The sequence below is a fragment of the Clinocottus analis genome, unplaced genomic scaffold (assembly GCF_023055335.1).
Source record: "Clinocottus analis isolate CAN_PGR_092001 unplaced genomic scaffold, fCliAna1.0.p SCAF_5, whole genome shotgun sequence".
Taxonomy (NCBI): Eukaryota; Metazoa; Chordata; class Actinopteri; order Perciformes; family Cottidae; genus Clinocottus; species Clinocottus analis.
In genome coordinates, this window is record NW_027176207.1 from 7,633,689 (window position 1) to 7,657,553 (window position 23,865).

Here is a 23,865-nt window from a genome sequence, read left to right on the forward strand (position 1 = left end):
GGGGAGCCCGAGCATCAGAGAGTGGAGTGGAAACAGGAAGAGGTGGAGAGGAGAGGGGGGAAAAGGAAGACAGAGGAGAGGATCGGGTGGTACAAGGTGGCGAGGAGTGAAAGGGAGGAAAAGGGGAGCAGAGGGGCGTGCGGACCAAAGAGAACGAAGACACACACACACACTCAAAAAAGGTAAAAGAAAAAGCCTTGCTGAGGAGTCGCTTCATGTGCTGTTTGCATACGTCTGAATGTAAATACCACTACTCCATCTACCTGTGTGGAAGAGGTGCGAGCGTGCCTTTCTGTTTTCTTCTCTCTTCTGTACGTGTACATGAAAAATGTCTGTGTATCCAGTGTGTGTGTGTGTTTTCTGAACGATCTCTCCTGGAACATACTGCAGTGTGTGTGTGTGTGTGTGTGTGTGTGTGTGTGTGTGTGTGTGTGTGTGTGTGTGTGTGTGTGTGTGTGTCTGCAGACAGTGCTGCACATTCATGCATGACGCTCACGTGCACACACAGCCACATGCACGCACACACACATACGGTGCTCACATGAAGACACAGAGAGCAAGAGCAGAAATGTGAAATGATGAATATGTGGTGAAGGGGAACTGTTGCGGTTACACTTGCGTTGTGGTTACATTTGTGCTCTGTGGAACGTTGAACTGTTGAATATTAGTGTGTGTGTGTGTGTGTGTGTGTGTGTGTGTGTGTGTGTGTGTGTGTGTGTGTGTGTGTGTGTGTGTGTGGCGTACAGTAGTAAGAAGCTACCTAGTGTCTTAAATGAATCTTGAGTCCAAACTGTGTCACATAAGTATTTGGCTCCACTGAACGTTCGGCTCAGCCTGAAAGCTTTTTGGGTCTTTCTGTTTTTCATTGAAACACACTTGTTTACTTTCTGAACTGCGTCAAGTAGAATAAATAAAGATTGTGTGGGGTTACTTTTTATAATGTACAGCTTGCATCCAACGTGTGCCTCCAGCTGATTTATTGCCAGTTTAGGTAACCACCTGGATGTGCGATTCTAGGTTACTGTTCCCAACACAAGCCAGCTGCCTCACACACGAACACATGTGCATTCAGTACCTTCTGTGAACCTGTTAACCTGCCTCATAGTCTTTGTACGCACACGCGCACACAGACCACACACACACAAAAGCTGTACATTTGGCATTGTTTGCAAAAGACACCCCTCTTTCTTGTTCTTGACCTTGCCTTGGTACATTCCAGTACCCCTCAGAGAGGGCTGTGCTTTATGGAGCATACACCGGGAGAAGCTGCTATTATAGCGAGGGAGAAGGGGGATAGAGCTGAGGGAAGCGGGGCTGCAGGGATGTTATTTTTAGAAATGTGATTGATATTCGCGTACGCGGTGTCTGTGATCGTGCCACTATTTCAGGGCTGAATCCAATAAAATTACACAGACACACACACACACACACACACACACACACACACACACGTGCATTCGGAGGGGGTTGTCTGTCCGGTCTATCTGTCTGCTTCTCGCTTCTGCTCCATCTGCTCCCTCCATGTCTCTGCTTCTTGTGTTAGCTAGCCAAGGAGCCACCAGAGACAGGCCTGGTCTGCTGCAGCCCATCCTTCCTTTTATGGTATAGGATCAGTACCCTTACTACTTGACCCACACACACACACCCACACACGCACATGGAAAGTCACAGCAAGAGGTGCACATCTGCAGTGGTTCACTGCAGCTAGCAAGCAGCTCTAAATAGTGTGAGGTATGCAAGAATGTGACAGACTGAGTGCACAAATTGGAGTGGATTTAGAGAACTGTAGCAGTTCTTCTCTAAACAATATGCATATTTTCTATTCGGCCAAACAGAACAGCTGCACAATGGTTGCAGACATCTTCAGAGAGAAAAGAAGAGAGAAATGTTGAAGTATACATTGAATCCTTTAAACTACACCCCCCCCCCCTCTTTTTTTTCTCCCCATGTCAAAATCACACTCTCACGCAAACACTCCCCTCTGCTCGAGGCCTTGCTCCCAGCTCCGGACTAAATGATATCATCGGTTGCCAGGGATACAAGGACACAGCGTGCAGAGAAAAGGGAGGGTGAGGCATAGGCAGAGCCATACACATAGCCTGAAAAAGAAAGCAAGAGGCTGGGATATTGGGTATCAAGCAAGAAAAGGAGCCTTGTTGTAATCTAGTAGTGAAGATGGCAAAGGGCAGGGCCATGCCGAGGAACAACCAGAGCACAGAAAGGCTGTCAGAGGTTACTGGCTCATCCTTCCTCTTCCTTCTGTCTTACATCTCATTCCATCCTCTTCCTTTGTCTAGAAAAGGTATGGCTTGCAACAGTGCAAATGCATGTGAATGCATGTGTTGGAGGAAATGAGAGGCAAGGATAGAAAGGAAGGGAATGGCAGCGATACTTGAAAGCTGGAGGAGAGTCGCTTGCCCTCAATTTGAGACAATAAGACCTTCCTGTCTTGTACATCTGTGCACCAACTGACTATGGTATTTCCTCACTCCCTCTACTATGTGTGTCGGTGTGTGTGTTTGCCAGCTCGCGGAGGATGAGCTTGTCTATTTAAAGGGGTCCAAGTCTGCACTGGTCTGCTATCTTGCTATTCCTGACTGACGGAATCATCGGATTTGGATTTGGACCAAAGTCTGTCTCCCCTTTTTACTCTCAGTGCTCATTGTGAGGTAAGTGTGGTGCACGTGCACAAACACAAACATCCACTATTAGGTTAGGAAGACAGTAGTTACACAGTCACAGAGGCTTCCAGCTGAGACATGGAAGGATGCACGGATACCCCTCTCTGGTGACAAGAGGGAAAAGGAGGCAGCAGACTAAGGGGTTCAGACAGCAGGTATACCCGATCAGTTTCAACGACCATTATCCACCGGCACAAGTGGAAGAAATGAATACGCATCGCGTCATTTGTCCACAAATATTTCACCACACAAGTCAGGAACATTGCACTGTTTGCATTGCACATTCTTCTCTTCGACGTATCTCACTGTGAAGCAGTGGGTTCTCCCAACAGTAACTTAACCCCTTTTGTACATGACATCATTCGGCCGCGGAGCTGGATTCCAGATGTCTGGAATTAACCCTGCGCAGATGGGTTTGATATTGGAAGCTCAGAGCCATTGTTTTGCAGAATCAAATTTAAGCTGCTGCTGCTGCTGACTGACGGCTCCCCCTACAACACTGTACCGACAGCGTGTCCATGTGTGCAACAGGGAGGGTCTACAGCAGATGGTGTATCTGCTGCCTGCGTAGTGTTGCTCAACTACTATCAGCAGCAGGCTGGTTCAAAAGCGCAGTGAGGTGCCTTTACTTTGTCAAAGAAACGGGACAGCTGCAACACTTGTGTCTAAAAAATGAAATAAAAATTGTAGCCGCCACACAAACAGTGAGTCCATTTACAAGTTGTTGGCATGAATCAAGCACACAGTGACAGTGATGTGACATTAACACAATTTGACACTCAGGAACACAAATAGGCAAGTCTGAAAAATAAAGCACAAACGAAGATCCTCAGCTTCATGGCATTTGATGAAGATTGGCTATTTCAGCATTAGCAGAACATCGCAGAAGCTCAGTGAGCTCGTCTCTCAATGAGCAGATTTTGGTGGAACAGGGGGGAATGTAACCAGAGGTGGTGCGTCTATTGCACAGTGCATGGGATAAATGCATCCAGTCTTAATTCACCGCATGTAAGCATGTAAGTAACATTTTCTGTACCCAAACTGCCTTTTGTGTCTTCTCTCTACTCTAAAAATAAATCTAAATGCAGTTGACTTTAAAAAGCCTAAAGCCTCAGTGGGAAGAACCGTCTGGCTTCAGTTGCTCTAGCAACTGGTAGGAAATGGACTCTTGAAGAGGTTGCTCACTTAGCTCATTCAGCACTCGCGGAAAGGTTACTCCACATCTGCAAACCACAGGCAAAACCTGTGTGGAACAAACTTGTAAAATGCACCACAAGAGGGAGGGTTAAAATGCTGCACAGCATATGTCGTCATGACATTTATAAATAGCTGTGGGAAACGAATGCATATAGAGGTGCAACCCATCAGCCATACAGTACAGCTCTCTTTAGCATGCAAAGTTGATCTTTACACGGTCAGCTCATTTTTAAGACCAAATTAGGCTACTGAGTGCTGAAAGTGTTTGGCAGCAGCAAGACATTAAGATATCTGTCCTGTAAATGGTCAAATAAATGATGGAATTCAACTACTGTATTTTAAAACCTTTTAAAAACTCATCCCCCCCTGAGGAGGGTGGGGGGGGGGGGCAGACTCAACAATATAAAACTGTAAATCATAGCTTGTTTTATGAAGAAGAAAAAAACAGAAATTACTGTATTTGGATGTATTGAACATGATATGCAAATCTTGGAGACCTCGTCTGAATTCTCTCTGTAGTAAAACCTCTTTACCTTTGTTCTACTTCACTTTATCAAAGTCAACATTTGCAAAAATAATGTTCACTTATTCTGCTATGATTTGGGTTAGAGTTAGACCGTACAGCTGCAATATTTTACAGAAATAATCATCCTGAAAGTGCTTTTTTTCTAGGCGGACCTAAAACCTTTTCATTCTTTATCATCTTCATTTACTCTTTACTAGTAACATATATGTATGTATGTATGTATGTATGTATGTATGTATGTATGTATGTATGTATGTATGTATGTATGTATGTATGTATATATATATATGTGTATATATATGTATATATATATATATATATGTATATATATGTATATATATATATATATGTATATATATGTGTATATATATATGTATATATATGTATATATATGTATATATATATATATATATATATATATATATATATATATATATATATATATATATATATATATATATATATATGTATATGTGTGTGTGTGTGTGTGTGTGTGTGTGTATGTATATGAACAAAGTCTCAGTTATATTATAACGCCTAAATTATTCAAATAGCCCTAGTGGTTGCAGAGATACACCCTTTTCAGTTTGGTGTATGCAATTTTCAAGGAAAGGGCTTAAAAATAGGCTGGTGCTCTATTGGTTGGGGTGGGCAACAACAAAAATGTAAATAGGCAGATTAGGCAATCGAGGTAAGGATAAGAAATTGGGACAAAACTTAAAATTAGGTCAAGACACAACAGACCAAACATCTGACCTGGTGCGGCGGTTCAATACTCAGCAAGACACCGTACTTTGGTAAATTGGTGACATTTAAGCAAATGAAAGGAATATGCGTCGACCGAATGAACAAGCAGCTGATGATGAACCGTGGGGGCTCGGGGACTCAGGGCTTTTACTGTAAGCTGGGGAAAATACTGCAGCACCCCAGCTTGTTTTATTTTGCTCTGCTTTGCTCTTAAAGTGAGGTTGCCATGGCCCTTCTTCTTCGTGCCATGTTTAGTTGTTTTTTTTCTCTCATTGGATGGCCACTGGTTGTGGTGGCTGCTGGGTAGCAGTGATTAGAGAGAGGTTGAATGCACAATGCAGCTCTGGCTGACTGATGATATGAGAGCTGAACAGATACAGTGTGCAGCAGAAAATACAGCATGACGAAATCAAATGTAGCAGAGATGCACAAGCTGACACAATGCCCCTCGATGTAAATCACAGACCCGCGAGGATACGCCAGAAAAAAAGCAATGATAGTGCTGACATACATGTTTCTCTCTGTTTTTTCCTCTCTCTTTTGGGGTGAAGTGGAGGGCCTCCCAAACACAGACCAAGACTGGTAACATTTGTTTCTGTCTCAGTACTTTTGTTTGTATGCGTTTGTTTGTTTGTGTGTGTGTGTGTGTGCATGACATTTTTACATGCAATCATGTACTTTGTGCACCACTCTAGCACTTTATGGAATCACAGTGTTAAAGTCCCTCTATGAACCCATAGATTACCATCAACTGTATTGTTAGTGAAAACAGCAGTTAAAGGGTTTTGCATCAAACCCTGAATAACCCTAGTGTGAGTCGCTGCATGTGGTGTTAACGTTAGTGTTCACCTACTGCTGTAATTGGATGTTACATTACTTGATTACAGGGCCGTTCTTGTTGGCCTTCTTCAATTTATAAATCAGTGAGAGGAGCAGTCTTCTAAATAAGCGTTGAGTAAAGCTTCAATGCAAAGTGGTGGGCATTGTCTTGCATAACCTGGTATTTGAATGGTTGAAATTGTTGCGCAATAAACAATATCTGTGTTTCAGGCTGCATGTATCACCCCGCAGAGCTGTACTCTGGCCGTAACGCATGGGACTCCTATCCAGCTGGAGGACCTAACAGAGGACAATGGGCTCCTGTAAACATTCGTCCCTGGAGCCACACAGAAAGGTCAGCAGCACCATCACAATACGTGCTTCTGCAATGTTACCTTTTCATTCTTACAGGACAGTTGTCCATTCGCAGATCCACACGCATCATATCGGATGCCGTGGATACTGTACAGTTGGTACTCGTTTTTACTGCATAGTTTTTCCTTGTTGCTTGACTTTCTCATGGATTATGATCTTTAGTCATGAACATCAACCAAGTCTTCTAATTAGACGACAGTCAGCGTCACAGGAGTCGAAGGTTGTTGGCTGTAACAGTTAAGACAGCAGATACAATATAAACACCCTTAACACCGAGATACAAAAAATATAAACATCCAAAGCCTTCCCAAAGATAATTTAAACTCATACGGAGTGGATAGTGGCACAACTTGAGACTTGAACTCTCCCAACAAAGGTCAGTCCAGCAGGTGGGCCTCCATCTTTTGTTGTCTGGGTTTATTCACGATGAGCACCACTTTATGGGACTGACTGATTAACTGAAGCTGTGATAAGCATATTCATGAAACAAATCTTACTTCAGCTGCAGCTGTAAGCAGAAGCCCATCTGCAGTTTAAATAAGCAGGACCCCTGTGAATGAAACTATAACTTCTTCAGCTGCAGCTGTGGGAAGCCGCAATCTAGCTTTTCAGCTGCAGCAGTTGAGAGGGACTGAATGAATATGATTTTGTCTGAAGCTGACAGGTTTGAATTTGCCAATAGTAGCAATTGTGTCTCTAAATAATTTTGCGTGACATCAACATAGCACTATAAACAATAACAGATATTTAAAAACAATCAAGGTCAAATAAGTGATTCTTCAACCAGAAGTCCTTTTCTACCAAGCTATGCAAAATTAACTCCATATTCAGAGAGGTCTCATTGCTACAAAAGTGCAAGATTAGAAATCAACCATAGATATTCAAAAAAAAGAGCATCTATACAAAGCTAACCCTTGAAAAAAGACACTGATGGCTGGTTAACCTAGTTCAGGGGTGCCCACACTGTTTTGGCTTTCTAAGCTTTCTCTGAAGGCCTAAACAAAATTACAAAGTTATAGCTATATTAGAATTTAAAAAAAAAATGTTAGTACACTTTTTAAAATGAAAAATATAGCTATTTGGTGATGTAATTGTTTTTCACAAATACACATTATAACGTGTGATTGGTCATACGGCCCGCGTCAGTGTAAACCTAGCAGCCAGAATTTCAGGACTTACTGATCACCCTTTTCCCACAGAGGTTTATGTGTGTCTGGTGAGTGAAATGCTTATTATGTTACTGTCTTATACATTTGCAGTCGTATCTAATCATAAACAAGCCACAGCGCCGTTGTTGCTGCTGCGCCTGGGGCTGCTGGTCGCTCTAACTGCGGCCTCTTCCCGTGCCACGGTGCGCTGCTGTCGCACCGTGCATCCAGCTGTGCTGCAATGTCTTGTCTGTCAAGAGCTGGGGTTTTGTTTGTTTGACTTGGACAACATGCATTGTTGTTGACCTGACCGGGTTGGGTTCTGCCCTTGCTGTGCTGGCCCTCGCCGGGCGTATTTCCTCCGCCTGCGGTGCACTTTCGAGCGCCCGTGCCTTGACCTCGCCGCTTCCCGGGCCGTGGATTATGTGCTTGCTGCCTTCTCTCCCTGCCCGGGAGGGGACGGGGCCCCCTTCTCCCGGCGCCACTGTCCTCAGTGCCCCTTAACCGCGTTGTGTCGCCAGCGCAGGGATAGGCCCACGTAAAGGGTGTCAGGGGTCTGCGTCGATGTCGGCAACCCACCCGACCCGTCTTGAAACACGGACCCAGGAGTCTATTGCACGTGCGAGTCAGAGTGTCTCTGAAACCCTGTGGCGCAATGAAAGTGAGGGCCGGCGCGTGCCAGCTGAGGTGCGTATTTGTGCGTAATTTCACCACGTGGTGGTTTAAGTGGCTTCGTGGGTCGGTCCACGTCGGTCAACAGGAGCAGCTCCTTTTTTTTCTTCTTCTCGTGATCTCCCTTCATGCTTGTGGTGGTGCCGTGTGGCTCTGCGGGTCGGGTGCATGCTGTCCACACATGCATGAGCGTGTATACATATATATATATATATATATATATATATATATATATATATATATATATATATATATATATATATATATATATATATATATATATATATATATATATATATATATATATAGTGTTATGGGCTGTATATTTTCAACTCTTCATCATTATCTGTACATTTTTATTATTATTGTCATTACAGGTGCTATGGAGGGCGCAATCAATCACATAATCCATCATCAAGTCGTCTTCATAATCGGTGAGTCGGGGCAAACGTTACACTAAACATCTTGCTCCAAAAAGTCCTGTCATGCAATTCTACTGAAAGCACTTGAAAAGTCAGCTTCACTTGTACTTGCCACTTGAGCAGCAGAGCAGTACAATACCTGTGCCATGATAGTAGCTTAGGGAAGTTGGTCTTTTGCTCAGGGGGGAGAGGACAGTCAACAATGTCCAGGACAAGGTCTTCTCAAAGGGCCACCGACAGCCGCTTCGTCTCTGGGAGGGAAAGGAGCAGTCGTTTGAGGCCCAGAACTGGCATCACAACTCCACACGCTCGTTCCACAACCGAGGTGGCACCAACATCGGTTATCTGACAGGACCAGGAGAGCGCTACGCAAACTGGGACAGCAACGGCAACAACTATGTGGTGAGACCTGCAGTACCAGAACAACATTAATTTCAAAAGAGTTCTATTGGAGCTAGAAGTGTGTCATCATTTGATTATGTCCCCTTTTCTCTTGCCAACTGTTAGCACGGGGGGCCTCGCCAGCATCGCAACAACAGAGAACTCCAGTCGCCACCAGAGAGATGGGCCGCCTCGGACTGCAGCAGGAGCTTTCCTGACAGAATTATAAACAACAGACCAGGACCGTGGAAACGGCCAGCCCTCCACCAGCGGCGAGACCAGCTGCACCAGCACAGTCCCCCTCTACAGCACCCTCTGTCTCCTCGGGACGATTGTCTAGCCAAGAGGAGAAGGGACTCTGATCAGGTGGAGTTAGTTGGCTCTGATTCCTTTTGTTAAATATAGCCTATTTATTTGTACACAGGGTTTTATTTCTGTGAAACAGCACCACCCGTTGGTACAATTCAATCTAGTATGACAGGTTACTTAAAATATAATCATATTAATAATAACAAGTTATTTATGCTTCTCTTTTTAGTCATCCCATCCTGGATCAAGGCATTTGTCTTCACTTGCTCATGCCGCATCGCCACCTCGCCACCATCGCTGCAACCAGGACGACTGGAAGCCTCCTAATGAAAGGGGGGGTCATTTCCACCACGATGACCACCGGACCTCAACAACACAGCAACAGGTAAGCTGGTAGAGTCCGTCAATGGTCACTCATAGATTAAACTGAACAAGTCTTTTTTGTGTCTGTTTTTTTTCGTTGTTGTTTTGATCATTAGCTTTTTTGAATTTGCAGGAAACCTCGAAACTGCGAGCGGGAGGACACATAGCGGCTCTGAGCCAGAGCTGTCGGAGCAGACCACCACACCACGGAAGCAATGGGAAGGTCGACCGGAGAATCTTGTCATCACCAGCAGACCACACCCGTGTGCCTTACAGCCAAAACCATCACTACTACTATCAACGGCACACAGGCCACCCCAGAGCCCTACCGCACAACATGCCGCTGCACCCTTTTGAGGACAAGGACTCAAGGAGCCATCACCACCAACAAAGCACAGTGAGAGATGAACATTTAAATAGCATGACCACACAAAAGTTGGTATCAATAAATAAATAAGTCAAGTGTGTTTTTATTTGTATCCAGAGGTTGTAAGCTGGACTTGACAACTCGCAATACCTTTTCAGTTTATGCCATTTCACTAGGCAAGTTGATATTAATAATATCATTAAAACCTCTTCTACCTCCACCATCCCTACAATAGACCTATTTCTGTCTGTTAGGACGGAAGGGGATCTCTCGGGGGAGATGGCAGGCCAACAGTATGTGCCACATAGAGGTGGTGTCTAACATTGTTGTCTTGACATAAATCCATAGAGAACATAGTGTTTGTCATAGCTTGTCATTAATTGCAGTAATACTTTGTGTTGATACTATTTGTTACACATATTTGGTGCTAAATGTAACAATTTTGACCACTTAAATGTATAAAAATAGTTAAGAAAATCCCTCCAACATACCACATTAAGAAACCAAAAGTTCCTTGAGGAACACCATAAATAAATCCAGACAGCTTTCAAATCATAATCTGATATTGTCCCTATAGGGACTTAAATTGTCCCACATTATTACATTTTGTGCAATTCCCAAACTCTTTAGTGATTCCATTATTTTTGAAATATTTGAATATGCAGTATACCATTCTATGAAAAAAGTATAAATTATACATTTACATCCATGAAAAAACTGCATGTTTTTTTTCTCTATTCTATGAATTGAGTGTCTTATCCCTGAATAAGTTTCTCAACGGATGTAATCCTCTGCAGGAACCTCAGCGCACTCATCAAAGAGGCAATTCAAGGGATCCAGCCCTCTCCAAGTCTTCTGGTGCAGACTCTCCTCCCTATTCGTCCCCCCTCTGCAGCCCTAACGATGGAGGTTCTTCTGCCAGCAGTCCGCATGCTTCTTCCAGTCCCTCTTCGTACATGGTGGCCAGTAGCAGGAAAGATCCATCAATTATTCATCAGTTCATCCCTGGCCTCAGTGGACAGCATAAACTCCAGGGAAGCCCTAATTACACCATGAGACCAAGCCTGACATCTACCACGTCTCTCCCATCTCATACTGGTCCAAAATCCAGGTTTTCAGATGTAAAATATAGAAAGACCTTGCAGCCGCTCTGCTCACGACAGTCCCCCCACGGCAGATCAAGAGCACTTAAGCCGGAAAAGGAGTTGGAAGAACATAAAAAAACAGAGAGGCTGATGAAAAAGGAGCGAAAGGGTGAAGTTCAAAAGACAAACAGAAAGGGTGAAGAGAGGAAGAGGCATAAGAAAAAAGAGGAAAAAAGGTTGGCCGAGAGAAAAAGGAAGAAGGATAAAGCAGCACGAAGGGAAAGAAAGTTAGGCTTGAAAACTAAGGTCACAGCAAACGAAACGTTTGCCTCCATCTCTATTCTCAAAGCTTCAGGAGAGGCCAAAATAAGTAAAATGGAGACTTCCACTCTGTCCCCAGAAAACCAAGGCCAGCTACCACCCAAACACAAGCACAGGGAGAGGAGGGAACGAGGAGAGAGGACACACAGGCCATCCACAAACACTCCTCGTCCCAGCTGCACCTCGCCGCAGTCATCCTCAAAATGTGAAAATCACAAAATGCCGAAGAGGAATAGAGTTCCTCCAAAACTCCCCGTCAAAGAACAACTAAAACGGTCTCTTCCCAGGAAAACATGCCCCAGACAGACCAGCAAGAGGCCCATCACGGTCTCATCTCGATCAGAAGCACGACCAAAAGCGAAGCCCGATGACACGCTCCCCTCCCTTTTATTTAAAGCCTTAGCACCTCTCCGCACAGCATGTTCAATCAGCTTAGAGCGGCCCATCCATGGCAAAGGAGGTGGGCAGGGAGGAGCTCTCAACGCTCCGGACCTTCAGCCTGTGGGAACTGTGAGGGAAACGGGAGACAACCTTTCCAACACTCCCCCGGTTCTCAGCTGGCAAGGCTCTCCAGTATCAAGTCTGGGAGAAGATGAAGAGGATCTACAGAAGGGAGTGTTGAGTAGACCTGTCCTCCAGCCCAGCCCCACCCAGTGCTTCTCTCCTCCACCTGCCGACAGTGAAAGCACTGATGGTATGAATAAGGAGCCCTGTGAAAGCACGCTGGCTGATTATTCAAACGATGGCATGTCTGAACTCGGTGACCTGCCTCATGCAATGGAACAAGTTGCTGATGGAGAGAAGGAAGAAGAGATGGACAGCAGCCGGGAAACCTCTCTGAAAACGGGTTTGGATGACGTCTTCAAGAGCCTGGCCACCTTTCTCGGAGGCCAGCGGGTCACATGTCGAGGCGGTCCCTTCGGGGGGCCTCCTGCGGGCTCCACGAGAGGAGTGAAGTACTCCTCTTCTCTTGAATTGGGGCCGGAGATTCATGAGCACCAGGATTTCTCCCCACAGTGCGACCTTACAGCGTCCTCCAAATCCAGTAATCAGTCACCAACTCACTCTACCTCCACATTTTTAAAAACCCAGAGTCTGACGCGTCTCAGGGACGCCCCGGCTGTGCAGGTGAAGCAGGAGGAAATCAAGACCAATGTGAAAGAGATCAAAGAGGGGAAGGATATAAAGCTCCTTTCTGAGAGGAACGAGTCATCTCTTTTGGATGGTTCCCTGAGTGCAAAGCTGAGACTTACCGCAACACACACAGCTTCTTTCACCAGCCTCATTACTCTCTCTACCAAGGAAGAGAGAGGACACAGTGAAGAGACAGAACGCCTGGGCACAGACAGGAAGAGGAAACAAAAGGTTAATGATGGGGAGAGCGAAGGAGAGATCAAGATTAAGATAAAGACGGAAGAAAGCAGCGTCATCTGTTCTAAAAACAAAGCAAATGAAATAAGGGATTTGGATGAAAAAAATGTTTCGTCCTCGGTGCTCGTCATCTCCAGAAAGTCACCCAAACATCTCAAAGATTGTAAGAAGGGCCAGACTTCTCAGGAAAACCAAACCCTACATGACAACCACATCCAGAAAGAAAAAGTGAACACTGGGTACGCCGACGTGAAGATCATAACCGAGAAGAAGGAAGAGTTTGAAAATAAGATATCCCCAGCAGCCGTAAAAACCAAGACCATAAACCCAGCGCCAACTTTACCTATCAATCCATCCAAAATATGTGTGACCACACTAGCCAGCAAACCGCTCCGCTCAGCAGCTCCAGTTGACCCTATGAAACTGAAAGCCTTGTCCATGGGCTTGTCTAAGGAGCTAAAGATCCTCTTGATTAAGGTGGAGAGCGCTGGAAGACAAACATTCAACATATCGGAGGTGGAGGAGCAAAGAATCCCGCTCTCCAAGATCAGCATTAAAAACACGGGCGCTGAAGTGGTCAGAGCTTGCAAGTGAGTACTCTGACAAAGACACTCCTAATTTGGGCATTTCTTTTATTTATGTAAGTTTTACATCTAAGTTGTTACTCTTTTATTCTCATATTTTTCCAGAGGGCCGAGGGTGAAGGGGAAGTTCAAGGAGTCTTTCCTGCTTCCCGCCTTCTCTGTAAAACCTAACATTGCCACCAAGATCCCCATTCCTCGAGAAAAGCTTAACCCTCCCACGCCGAGCATCTATGTGAGTCCATGCAGATTAGCATACCCAATGGGATCCAGCTCAACAAGTGGCATCATCACGTATTGAATCCTAACGACGTGTTTTTAGCCATGCTATAGGTATGGTTCTATGGACGGCGACGTCAGCCTCTACTGTAGGTTGGACGCTCGTCATTTGGTGTGCCACTTCGCTCCACAATGAAATATCTTGATAACTGTCTGATGGATTGGCATGCAATTTTGTACAGACATTCATGTTCCCAGCAGGAAAGCCCTCGGGGATCCCTTAACCTTGTATCTTCACAAGAAAATGTATTATTTTAACACTTCATGACAAAATATTCCCATCGGCCTCAGCTGTACTTTGTGTTTAGTGGCTAATTAGCAAATGTTAGTATGCTGACGCACTAAACTCAGTAAACATTACTTCAGCATTCTAGCATTGTCATCGTTAGCATGTTAGCATGCTGATGTCAGCATTTAGCTCAAAGCATTAACTCCCTCAATACCGAAGAGGGACTGCCCGATTAGTCTGAAACCCCAATAGTCTGAAAAATGTCCTTTTCAGTCAGGAGAGATAAGTAAATGAAGAAAAGATCTTTTGGTTTTTTTTTAACAGATGATGTTTGTCAAAAGTCTTGACAAGGTCATATGCGCTTAGACCTCAACAGGGAGATTTGTTATCGAGGGGCGTCTGCCTTCAGCAGCAGCGAGGTACAAACCCTGTGGAGCCCAGACGCTGTTGGTAGCGGCTGATGAGTGCTAAGATTGGTCGACTGATGATGAATATGTAAGAAATCGGCAGAGGAGGTGCGGGAGGATGTCCCAAACTGCTAGGAACTGCAAGGAAATTAAGAGTGAGAGGCGTGAATGACAGAAATAAACTTCAGGAGAAATGCACTTTGGCTGTAAGAAGGCAAAAGTATAGTTGTCTCAACTGAACTTGCCCGACTGGATGCCCATTGTTACAATTGTTGTTGTTGTTTTTACTATCAAAGGCATGAGCCACCCCATTGCCTCTTCATACTTGTTGCCTTTGTTGTTTAGGTATGAGGAGTGAGAATAGCTGTGTTTAGGGTAAGAATAATATCCTGATATTCATGGCTGTAAGAAAAAAATGAATTATGCGATATGGGAAGATGCTGTCATGTTGCACAGAAGTTTGTATTGTAGGAACTATATATATATATATATATATATATATATATATATATATATATATATATATATATATATATATATATATATATATATATATATATATATATATATATATATATATATATATATATATATATATATATATATATATATATATTGGCTGTTGGACAAAATGAGACTTTTTTTTAAATTATTGGGATATTCAATGGGCCTCCCTAAATACAGCCTCAGTGAGACCCTAGCATGGCTGTAGACCCCGGGGCTTATCATATGTTCTCATATGAATTAAGAAATTAGTAAATCACCGCCATAAATCTTTGAATTATGTCTTGGATTGTTTTCTCGATAGCAGCAGAGAGAGCTGCCTTATCATACCTTGTTTCAAGACATCTACACGTTACCAACCTACTGTCAGTATTTTTCATTTGTTTTCAAAACAAATAAATAAGTTCTGTCACCATGTTCAAATGTTCATAATTATTTTGCGTTCCTTCTGCAGTTGGAGAGCAAAAGGGACGCCTTCTCTCCGGTTCTGCTTCAGTTCTGCACTGATCCCAAAAATGCGGTGACTGTCATCAGAGGCCTTGCCGGCTCTCTTCGCCTTAGTAAGTTTATCCACCGTACTCCTCTCGGCTAATTTACCCCACTCCAGTTACTCACTTTATGAAATTCCATTTAATCTAAATGAGTTTTTGGTGATTAGTAACACATTGGCCACGATTAGGGCCTTTTGTTCATTGTTTTTATGATAATTGTGATGCAGGGAAAGGGAAAGGAGCTGTTGACTATTCAGATATAAATGTAACATATCATAAAACTGGGGACTATTTTAGATGCAGCTGATATTTTACACTTGACATTAGAGATAATTGAGAAATGTTCTGCAAAATACAGTTCCACATTCTCTGAGTCATAATTGTGTCTTCATGATCCATTATTGAATACAGACCACGTATGCTCAACCATGACGGGATGGCTAGGCCACCAGTAGGCTGCACTTTGATATTAATTTGAACGTGTTTCCATATTTTCGCTTGTTTTATAAGTATAAATGCTGTAAACTGATCTGATTTCAGGGTTTACACCTGTTTCTCTCTCTTACTTTGCTCTATGAAATATGTTCAGCTTAATTTAATGAATGCAACAGAACTAGAGCAACAACCAATGCCTTGAGAACTGTACAATTATATATCATCAAAAAGCAAGACATTCTGGTTTATCTGACAATAATCTCTGTTCTCTGCTTTCCTTTGTGAGACCTTGGTCTGTTTTCCACCAAATCTTTGGTCGAGGCCAATGCGGAGCATTCAGTGGAAGTGAGGACTCAGGTCCAGCAGCCCGCTGATGAGAACTGGGATTTAAGTGGTTCTGCGCAGACGTGGCCCTGCGAAAGCAGCCGCTCACACACCACCATTGATAAATATGCTCAGTACCAGGCTTCAAGCTTCCAGGAGAGCCTGCAGGTAGACATTTTCCCTCATGGCCAACACATGAACACACATGTACACAGATGTTTTTTTTATTTAAGTGGAAATGGATAGAATCAAAGGCATTGTAAATGTATGCTCCATTTGGCCTCAATGGGGAACCTCGTGTACAGACTGATTTATCCTGATTAATGAGGGAGTTGCAAGAGAGTTTGTGGCAGGACAAAAACAAATCATAAATAATTTGGATTTTGGATATGATGCAAAATCAATCGTCATTATCATGGCTTGCAATTAACATTTTAAAAGATTTTATGATTTCATCCTTATAATTTGCATATTTGGCCCATTTGTCACTGTGACAGCTACCTCGGAGTCTCATTCCAGTATCATCCTCTGTTGCACCGACAGTTAAACATCACCGACTTTAGACTTTATGATATTCTCTCATCTAATATACTGTACATCAATAGTTCTCAAATGGGGGTACGTGAAGGCACTGCAGATTTTCTAAGAAAATGAGCATCCTAAATTTAATTTGATATATTCTATGATATATATATTTAAATCAGACACTGATGGCTCATCGATGTGTATTACATGTTTTGTTCAGCCAAAAATGCTTTTACATGCGGTGCATCACTGAAAAGAGGTTGAGAACCACTGCTGTATATACATAACTGTCAAATCCCACTTAACCACCTCTCTTATAGTTTTTTTAGGAGTTTTAAGGTTATCAATATGCTAACGATCGATTGTCACAAATGTTCATCTCCCTGTGAACGGGCATCATTCATTGGAACAACTGAAAGTGATTATTTCAGTTAAAGTTTGCAGTATGTTGGTGAATCCAACGAGGAGCACTCAACCTCACAGCTTCTGAATAAGAATACATGTCGTTCTTGAGTGAGGATTATTTAGATAATAAGAGTGTACTGAAAGTCTTTCTTTGAATCATCTCTGGTGTGTGATGCCTCCTGAGCTTTCAGTAAGTTTCGATAAGTTGTTTTGATCATAGTATAGTGTTAGGAAAAAGTAATGACATGTAGCCCTGTTTACACTTGCCAATGAGAAACAGGGTTAGAGTTGTGTTGCACACTTATTTCACTTTGTTTGATGTGAGTCTGTCAAGTTGTTACAGCAATACAGAAAACCAGTTTTGGTAAATTGACTCTTTCAGTGCATTTATGTTTTTCCGTTAATCGTCAGCTGTCACAGTTGTATTGACTATTGACATCCACACATAATGTAGCTAAATACTGATGTATTTTTACATCCTCTTTTTCCAGGACGAAGCTAACAATGCAACCTTTTTTAGCTGTCGGCCAACCTGTCAGCTAAGCTCATGTAGATGTGTTACAGGAGGAGAAGGAGAGCGAGAATGAAGAAGAAGGAGAGGAGGATTCTTCAGATACAACAGCCGCTACAAAAGCTGCTCTGACATTTACCAACATTAAAGCCAATTGTACTACCTTCTTCACCAAAGCCCAACCTGTTAACTCCAACAGCACAACCAGGTTAGCACAAACCGGTGTCCCGGCTGTACAAGGAATTCAGTTTTACTGTGTTAACAATACACAACTCAGGCTTTGTTCTGTTCCACAGCTCAGAGCAGAAAACCGCTGGAAAGATCATCAAATTTGGGACAAATATTGATCTATCTGACCCTAAAAGGTGAAATTATGTCATTCAACTCGTTTAAACTGGCCCCACTGAGGGTCCTTTGTTGTCTCACATTATCCATAATATGTTTCTCATAAGGTGGAAGCCTCAGCTGCAGGAGCTGCTGAAGCTTCCAGCGTTCATGCGCGTGGAATCCAGCAACAACATGCTGAGTCACGTGGGTCACACCATCCTGGGCATGAACACTGTCCAGCTCTACATGAAGGTCCCAGGCAGCCGCACGCCAGGTCAGTACGTGTGCGTGTGTGTGTGTGTGTGTGTGTGTGTGTGTGTGCGTGTGTGTGTGTCTGACAATACAATCAGCAGCTAGTAAACCCCTGATTGATGTTTTCGGCTAAAGTGTTTGAATAAACTGACTTTTTGCGCTTTTAATTAGGTCATCAAGAGAACAACAACTTCTGCTCTGTCAACATCAATATCGGGCCCGGTGACTGCGAGTGGTTTGCTGTTCATGAGCACTACTGGGACGACATCAACAAGTTCTGTGAGAAGTGAGTGAAGAGGCTGGTTAAGAGCCCGTGTAGCGACAAGCATGATGCATTCAGTCGAGAGCAGTAGTGTCCGCAACGTCCACCGCTGTAATGTTTGACCGAATGAATACAACTCGCAGTTTGTGTCTTTTAGCATGCAGCCATAGATGAGCACCCAGATTATAATGCAGTTCGGTGCAGCAGAATGCAAGATTAATAATGTCAGACATAGAAATGTACACCAGCCCTCAGCAGCTCATTATCTCCTGGCGGAGACAATAATGAGCTATAGTATCTGTGCATGCTAAATATCATTGTTGTACATTGTTTCCCTCAGGCATGGTGTAGACTACCTAACAGGGTCCTGGTGGCCAGTCCTTGAAGACCTCTACAGCTCCAACATTCCTGTGTACCGATTCATCCAGAGGCCTGGAGACCTGGTGTGGATCAATGCGGGGACTGTGCACTGGGTCCAGGCGGTGGGCTGGTGCAACAACATCGCCTGGAATGTGGGACCACTCAACTGTAAGTTACAGCAAGGACCACAACATAGGGGGAAAACAGCAGCTTAAAGCTTGACATGCAGGTGTTTCTACGTGTGTCAGCTACAGCTTAAATACACTGTTGAATATGCTGCCTACTTTCAGACTCACCACTGTTTTGTGTTGTTGCTTTTTTCGCTCTCCCAGCGTACCAATACCAACTCGCCCTGGAGCGCTACGAGTGGAACGAGGTGAAGAAGGTGAAGTCGATCGTTCCTATGATCCACGTTTCCTGGAATGTGGCACGCACCATCAAGATCACCGATCAGGAAACCTACAAGATGATCAAGTAAGATGCGTCTTTGCCCGCCTCTGAGTGTGAGTGTGTGAGCGTAGGTTTGTTCACATATTTCCCTGTGCCTTGCTCCACCTTCTTCAGACACTGCCTGATGCAGTCCATCAAGCATATCCAGATACTGAGAGAGCAGCTAGTGGCTGCGGGGAAGAAGATCTCCTACCAGAGTCGCGTTAAGGACGAGCCACCCTACTACTGCAATGAGTGTGATGTGAGTGCCTCCGTTCCCTTGGCCTCCTGGCCCTCGCTGTCTGTCTGCACAGGAAATTGTGCGTTTGTGTGCGTTACGGACGTGATATAAACTGTGTCGATGCAGGTGGAGGTGTTCGATCTCCTGCTGGTGACCAGTGAGAACAGCACTAAGAAGAGCTACGTGGTGCACTGTGAGGACTGTGCCCGAGCTAAGAGCCCATCGCTGGCGGGAGTCGTGGTGCTGGAACAGTATCGGATGGAGGAGCTGACGAGAAGCTACGACACCTTCACGCTGGTCAGTCTCCCTTTCTAAGCACTAAGCGTAAAGCCAAAGTACCTATTGAGAACATCTGAGGGCAGACGAGGTGCAAACAGGACTCCATATTGCTTCGGTAAAGTGAAGCAAAGCAAAGTTAAAATCTGATGGCAAAAAATCATGAGTAAAATGTTTTTTCAATGTATTAGTCCAGAAGAATAGAAGTTTAATTGATTTAACACCACCCTTGGATTCGAGATTGATTTCCTTTCTTCGCGTCACAGATTGGTTCAGTTCATGTTCACAATATGAATATCAGCTTGAAGCTTACTTGCCATTGGAAATCCATTACAGTGAATACGTATGTGTGTGTGTTTTTCCAGGTTAACATTATCATTGCTGCGGAAAGTTTTTTTGTTGGTGTAATCATTCCTTCTGTCCATACCGGTGAAGAAGATATCCCTCCCTAAAGTAGCTCTAAGTGATGGGGGAAACAATATTAGTCCAATATGGCGTATGGCGTCATAATATTTTTGCAAAAACATTAGAAGGAAATAATAATAATAAGTTATGGTAACTATTTTGTGCATGTTAGATATTTGATGATGCATTGTTTACATTGTTTGTAATTCATAATTGGACCCTAAATATCTCCAAACCACCACTGCAAGCATACACGCACACAAACACACACACACACACACACAAACACACTTAGCTTCTTTAAGTGGCCAGCTGAGCTCTGTCTCTCCCTCTTTTTCTCCCCCTTTCAGGCTCCAGCACCCTTTTCAAAGTGAGGACTCCTTTGCGGTGTCTTTCAGCCATAACCAAAACTCTGATGGCAGCACAAATGTTGTCTCCAAGGCAATCTATTCTTGCAAACACTCTTTGAATCAGCCAATCACGTTTACTCAGTATTGTTTACATCACACAATAAGGTATGGATACTCAGCCAATCCAACTATAGCTCACTGTCTTCCCCATGCCAGCTGCTGATTGGACGTGTGTTTTGAAATAGAATGACTAGACTGGTACTTTTCATGAAAAGCATTTCAGACATGTACAAAAACAATGTGAGCACTGTTAGCACTGAAAATCAGGTTTATTGTTCAACGGACACTGCTGTGATTCAAAAGCGTCAAGTAGCCGGTTCTGTGTTTAAATTCAGGTACTTTTATGCAAATTCCGTAGAACCTTTTTATACCAATCTAGTTATTCTATATGTCCATGAATTTGCTGTGATTCTGTTGTACCAGCAGGGGAATCGCTTCACAGGAGAAGTAGCTGATTGTCACATTTGGCATCGTATTGGTTCCTCTTGGTTTTTCTTTGGTATTCAGGTAAACTCTGACATTTGTAATTCCTGTCTGTATACTCTTTGAGGTGCTATTCCAATCTAATTTATTCCCGTTAGATACTTACAAAGTTTTACCAGCCTATTAGTACACCACATTGGCCTTGCAAACTGTATTTATAGGAGAGGTAATTAGAGGATTAAACAAACAAATAATGATTTATGTACATATTTAAAAAGAAAAGTTTTGAAAAGTCAGTTTCTCTAAAATACGGGTTTATAGAGGACTAATATGGTTTCATTCTTAGAAAATAAAGTATGTACATGGGGGGGGGGGGGGAGTTTTTCCCAGATAAATAGTTGCGTTCTAGTGTGGTTCTTATGATACGACCCAATTTGTATTATTGGAACGGGAAAACAATTCCAGTTTTTTTACCTCCTTTTGTTGCTATGTTTTTGTTTCTAAATAACAGAGAAAATAAGTAATTGTAAATTGTGAATGAATTTATGGGATACACAATGGTGTGCATAGATGGGAGAACGGAGAGGGAGAGGGGTGGGGGGGTCATATGTCCAAAGAGACACACAATCATAATCTTATAATGCAAAAGCCAATGAGGCCAAATAGACAACCAGGCTGAATGACACCTCCTCAGTGTTTTTCATTTTGCCCCAAACATCTGTCCTGATGAGGCTCCATGCACTGCCGGGGGTTTCATGTGCTGCATTTACCGTTGAACATGTTGAAGAGCACATGAATTGAGACTTCAGAAGAAAGACCTGGTCATTGTGTTTTATTGCCGCCCCTCCCCCCCAACATTTTGACAGCTCTTTAAAATAAAAGGTCTAATTTTGTTGGGACTGCATATTCTAACCTTTGGCTTTAAATATAATGTTATAATGCAAAGGTGAGGTGCTACTAAAAAGCTCTGCTTCCACTGGACTGTACTCGCATTCACATTTTTGGTGGCTCAAGTTTGATCCATTTCATCATTTGAATAGAGGTTCATCATTACTACTAAAAACACTATGAAAACCATGTGGCTGCTTCACATTGTAGCCCTGCCTTCATTAGTCTGTGCACACCATTTACTGTACATAATGTAACTGTTTTCAGGTTCACTAGAAGACTTATGTAGTTTTGCTCTCAATCAAAAATTTAATTTGTATATGGTCAAATATGTTCTCCTGTCATTTGTTTTTGTTGGTGCTCTATTATAATACGCCCAACAAATATCCGGTTTCACTCTAGTTTAAATTACTGCAATGGAAATTTCTTCCCACTTTTATACCTCTTTTTGTTGTCAGTTTCTGTATTTTGGATTACAGAGAAAATGGAAGATTGTAAATTGTGACATTATTTATACTGTACATTGTGGTTTTCTTACATATTTATTGCATATCAAAGGTTACTTCACTTGATAAGGGGCTACAAGGTATTTTAAAAATGTAGTGAGGTCATAATGTGTGGATAGGGGAAGTGCAATCAGGAGGCGGTGTAATTTTCATGGTGCTAGACCCCTCCTTGCCTCGATGCCCCTCATTAAACAGCATTCATACGTCAGCGGTGCAACCCAAAACAACCTGTTGGTGCTTAGAACCATTTCAACACAGTTTGGTGGGAAAAGAAATGGAACGATGTCTTTGTACTGTATCAAACAGATGAATACAAAATCTTTTACAAATGTTTTGTCCATTTTATGAAATTCATATTCAATTATTGTGAGGCAGTCGTGGTTTTATGATGAGCATTAGTAGTAGTTGTAATTCTTGACACTTTTGCAAAGACTTTTAGGGATGTGACTTTCAATGATGTTGAGGTTTTGTTTTTGTGTCTTGTCCTCATTATTAGTATTATTTGATGTAATAATGTTCTTTTTCCTCTTGACTTGTTTGATTTATGCTGCACTTATTGTTTAAAAAAAAAGAACTGACAAAGAAGAAAACCTGAGCCAGACCTGTCTTAAACCCCTATGTGATTTTCTTTTTCTGTGACATATTGTATTGTTGTTGAAGAAAATAAAATGTTTTGATAAATTATTCAACAATGAGTTGTTGCCTTTGATCCTCTCTGTCGTCTCACTTCTTCACACAACTTTCCACACCAGCGGGCGTGGTTGTGGTCGTGGTCTCCCACTTTGGACATTGTTGACTTCTGGTGTGGAGAATTTGAATCTGTCTGTATTCAGGCAGGCTCTCCTTAATATGTTATCAGTTCTTGGGGATGAAGGGATGCAGATGTCACAATTTCATTTTTTTTTAAAAACATTGCTGGATGATTCAAAACAATTTTGCATGTGATCTGAGAAATTTATTTTCAACCCCAACATATGAAGTACATAATCGATGTGAAAATGCGAATCATGACTCAAAGTCTTGCAGAGAGAATGTTTTATGACCACATGGTGGTTTCAAAGGAAGAGTGTGTGACGGAGGCTGTAGAAAAATACTGACACTGGTGTGACATCTACTCTCAGATACTGTGTGTTCGCCTTCTGTTGATCTTTACTGATGCAATAAACTATTCTACTCTTTTCTTTCACTTATCATTTAAATATGTTCTTCAAAGCTCTGTTTAAGGTGAAGCAGAAGCGCCCTCTGCTGTTTGTTGGAGAAGTGAAAAAGCTGATGGCAACTGGTATTTCCAGGCTGCCTGCTGATATTGACTTCATACGATCATATCAAAATTAATTTTTATTCTACATTTTTTAAGGAAGAATATCCGAAAGTCACAAATAATATGAATATTTAATCATTCTGCACATTAATATGCAAAAGAATGGCAATAAGGTGTTTGAAGGCAACACTATTGATCATACAATCATAAGAAAAAGGAAAGGTAGTTTTAAGTGTAAAATGAACATGTTCTTAATTAAAATGTAGTGATCCTGCTTAAATATGCTCCAAAGGGGAAAACTATGACGCTTGTTATAAATACACACAAATCAAAAGTTTCATGTGACTAAA

General features: G+C 42.7%; 1 protein-coding gene across 1 annotated transcript; it reads left to right on the forward strand.

Moving 5' to 3' along the window:
- Window positions 1-39: 39 nt before the first annotated feature.
- kdm6bb (lysine (K)-specific demethylase 6B, b) lies at window positions 40-22,888 on the forward strand. Its single transcript, XM_068600417.1, has 22 exons — window positions 40-182; window positions 2,527-2,669; window positions 5,703-5,733; window positions 6,202-6,325; window positions 8,543-8,599; window positions 8,770-8,989; window positions 9,095-9,334; window positions 9,507-9,662; window positions 9,774-10,037; window positions 10,805-13,374; window positions 13,474-13,600; window positions 15,239-15,344; window positions 15,997-16,202; window positions 17,529-17,683; window positions 17,772-17,840; window positions 17,928-18,076; window positions 18,226-18,340; window positions 18,657-18,844; window positions 19,009-19,150; window positions 19,241-19,367; window positions 19,473-19,643; window positions 20,378-22,888. The coding sequence occupies exons 4-22, from the start codon at window positions 6,207-6,209 to the stop codon at window positions 20,399-20,401; spliced, it is 5,205 nt and encodes a 1,734-aa protein (XP_068456518.1). The 5' UTR covers window positions 40-182; window positions 2,527-2,669; window positions 5,703-5,733; window positions 6,202-6,206; the 3' UTR covers window positions 20,402-22,888.
- Window positions 22,889-23,865: the final 977 nt, after the last annotated feature.

What these genes read in the sequence shown, in the direction of transcription:
- kdm6bb (XM_068600417.1), top strand. Translation starts at nt 6,207, where the DNA reads ATGTATCACCCCGCAGAGCTGTACTCTGGCCGTAACGCATGGGACTCC. An exon ending in GCAACGGCAACAACTATGTG is followed by an intron (nt 8,990 to 9,094) that starts GTGAGACCTGCA and finishes GCCAACTGTTAG; the next exon opens with CACGGGGGGCCTCGCCAGCA. An exon ending in CTCCCACGCCGAGCATCTAT is followed by an intron (nt 13,601 to 15,238) that starts GTGAGTCCATGC and finishes TTCCTTCTGCAG; the next exon opens with TTGGAGAGCAAAAGGGACGC.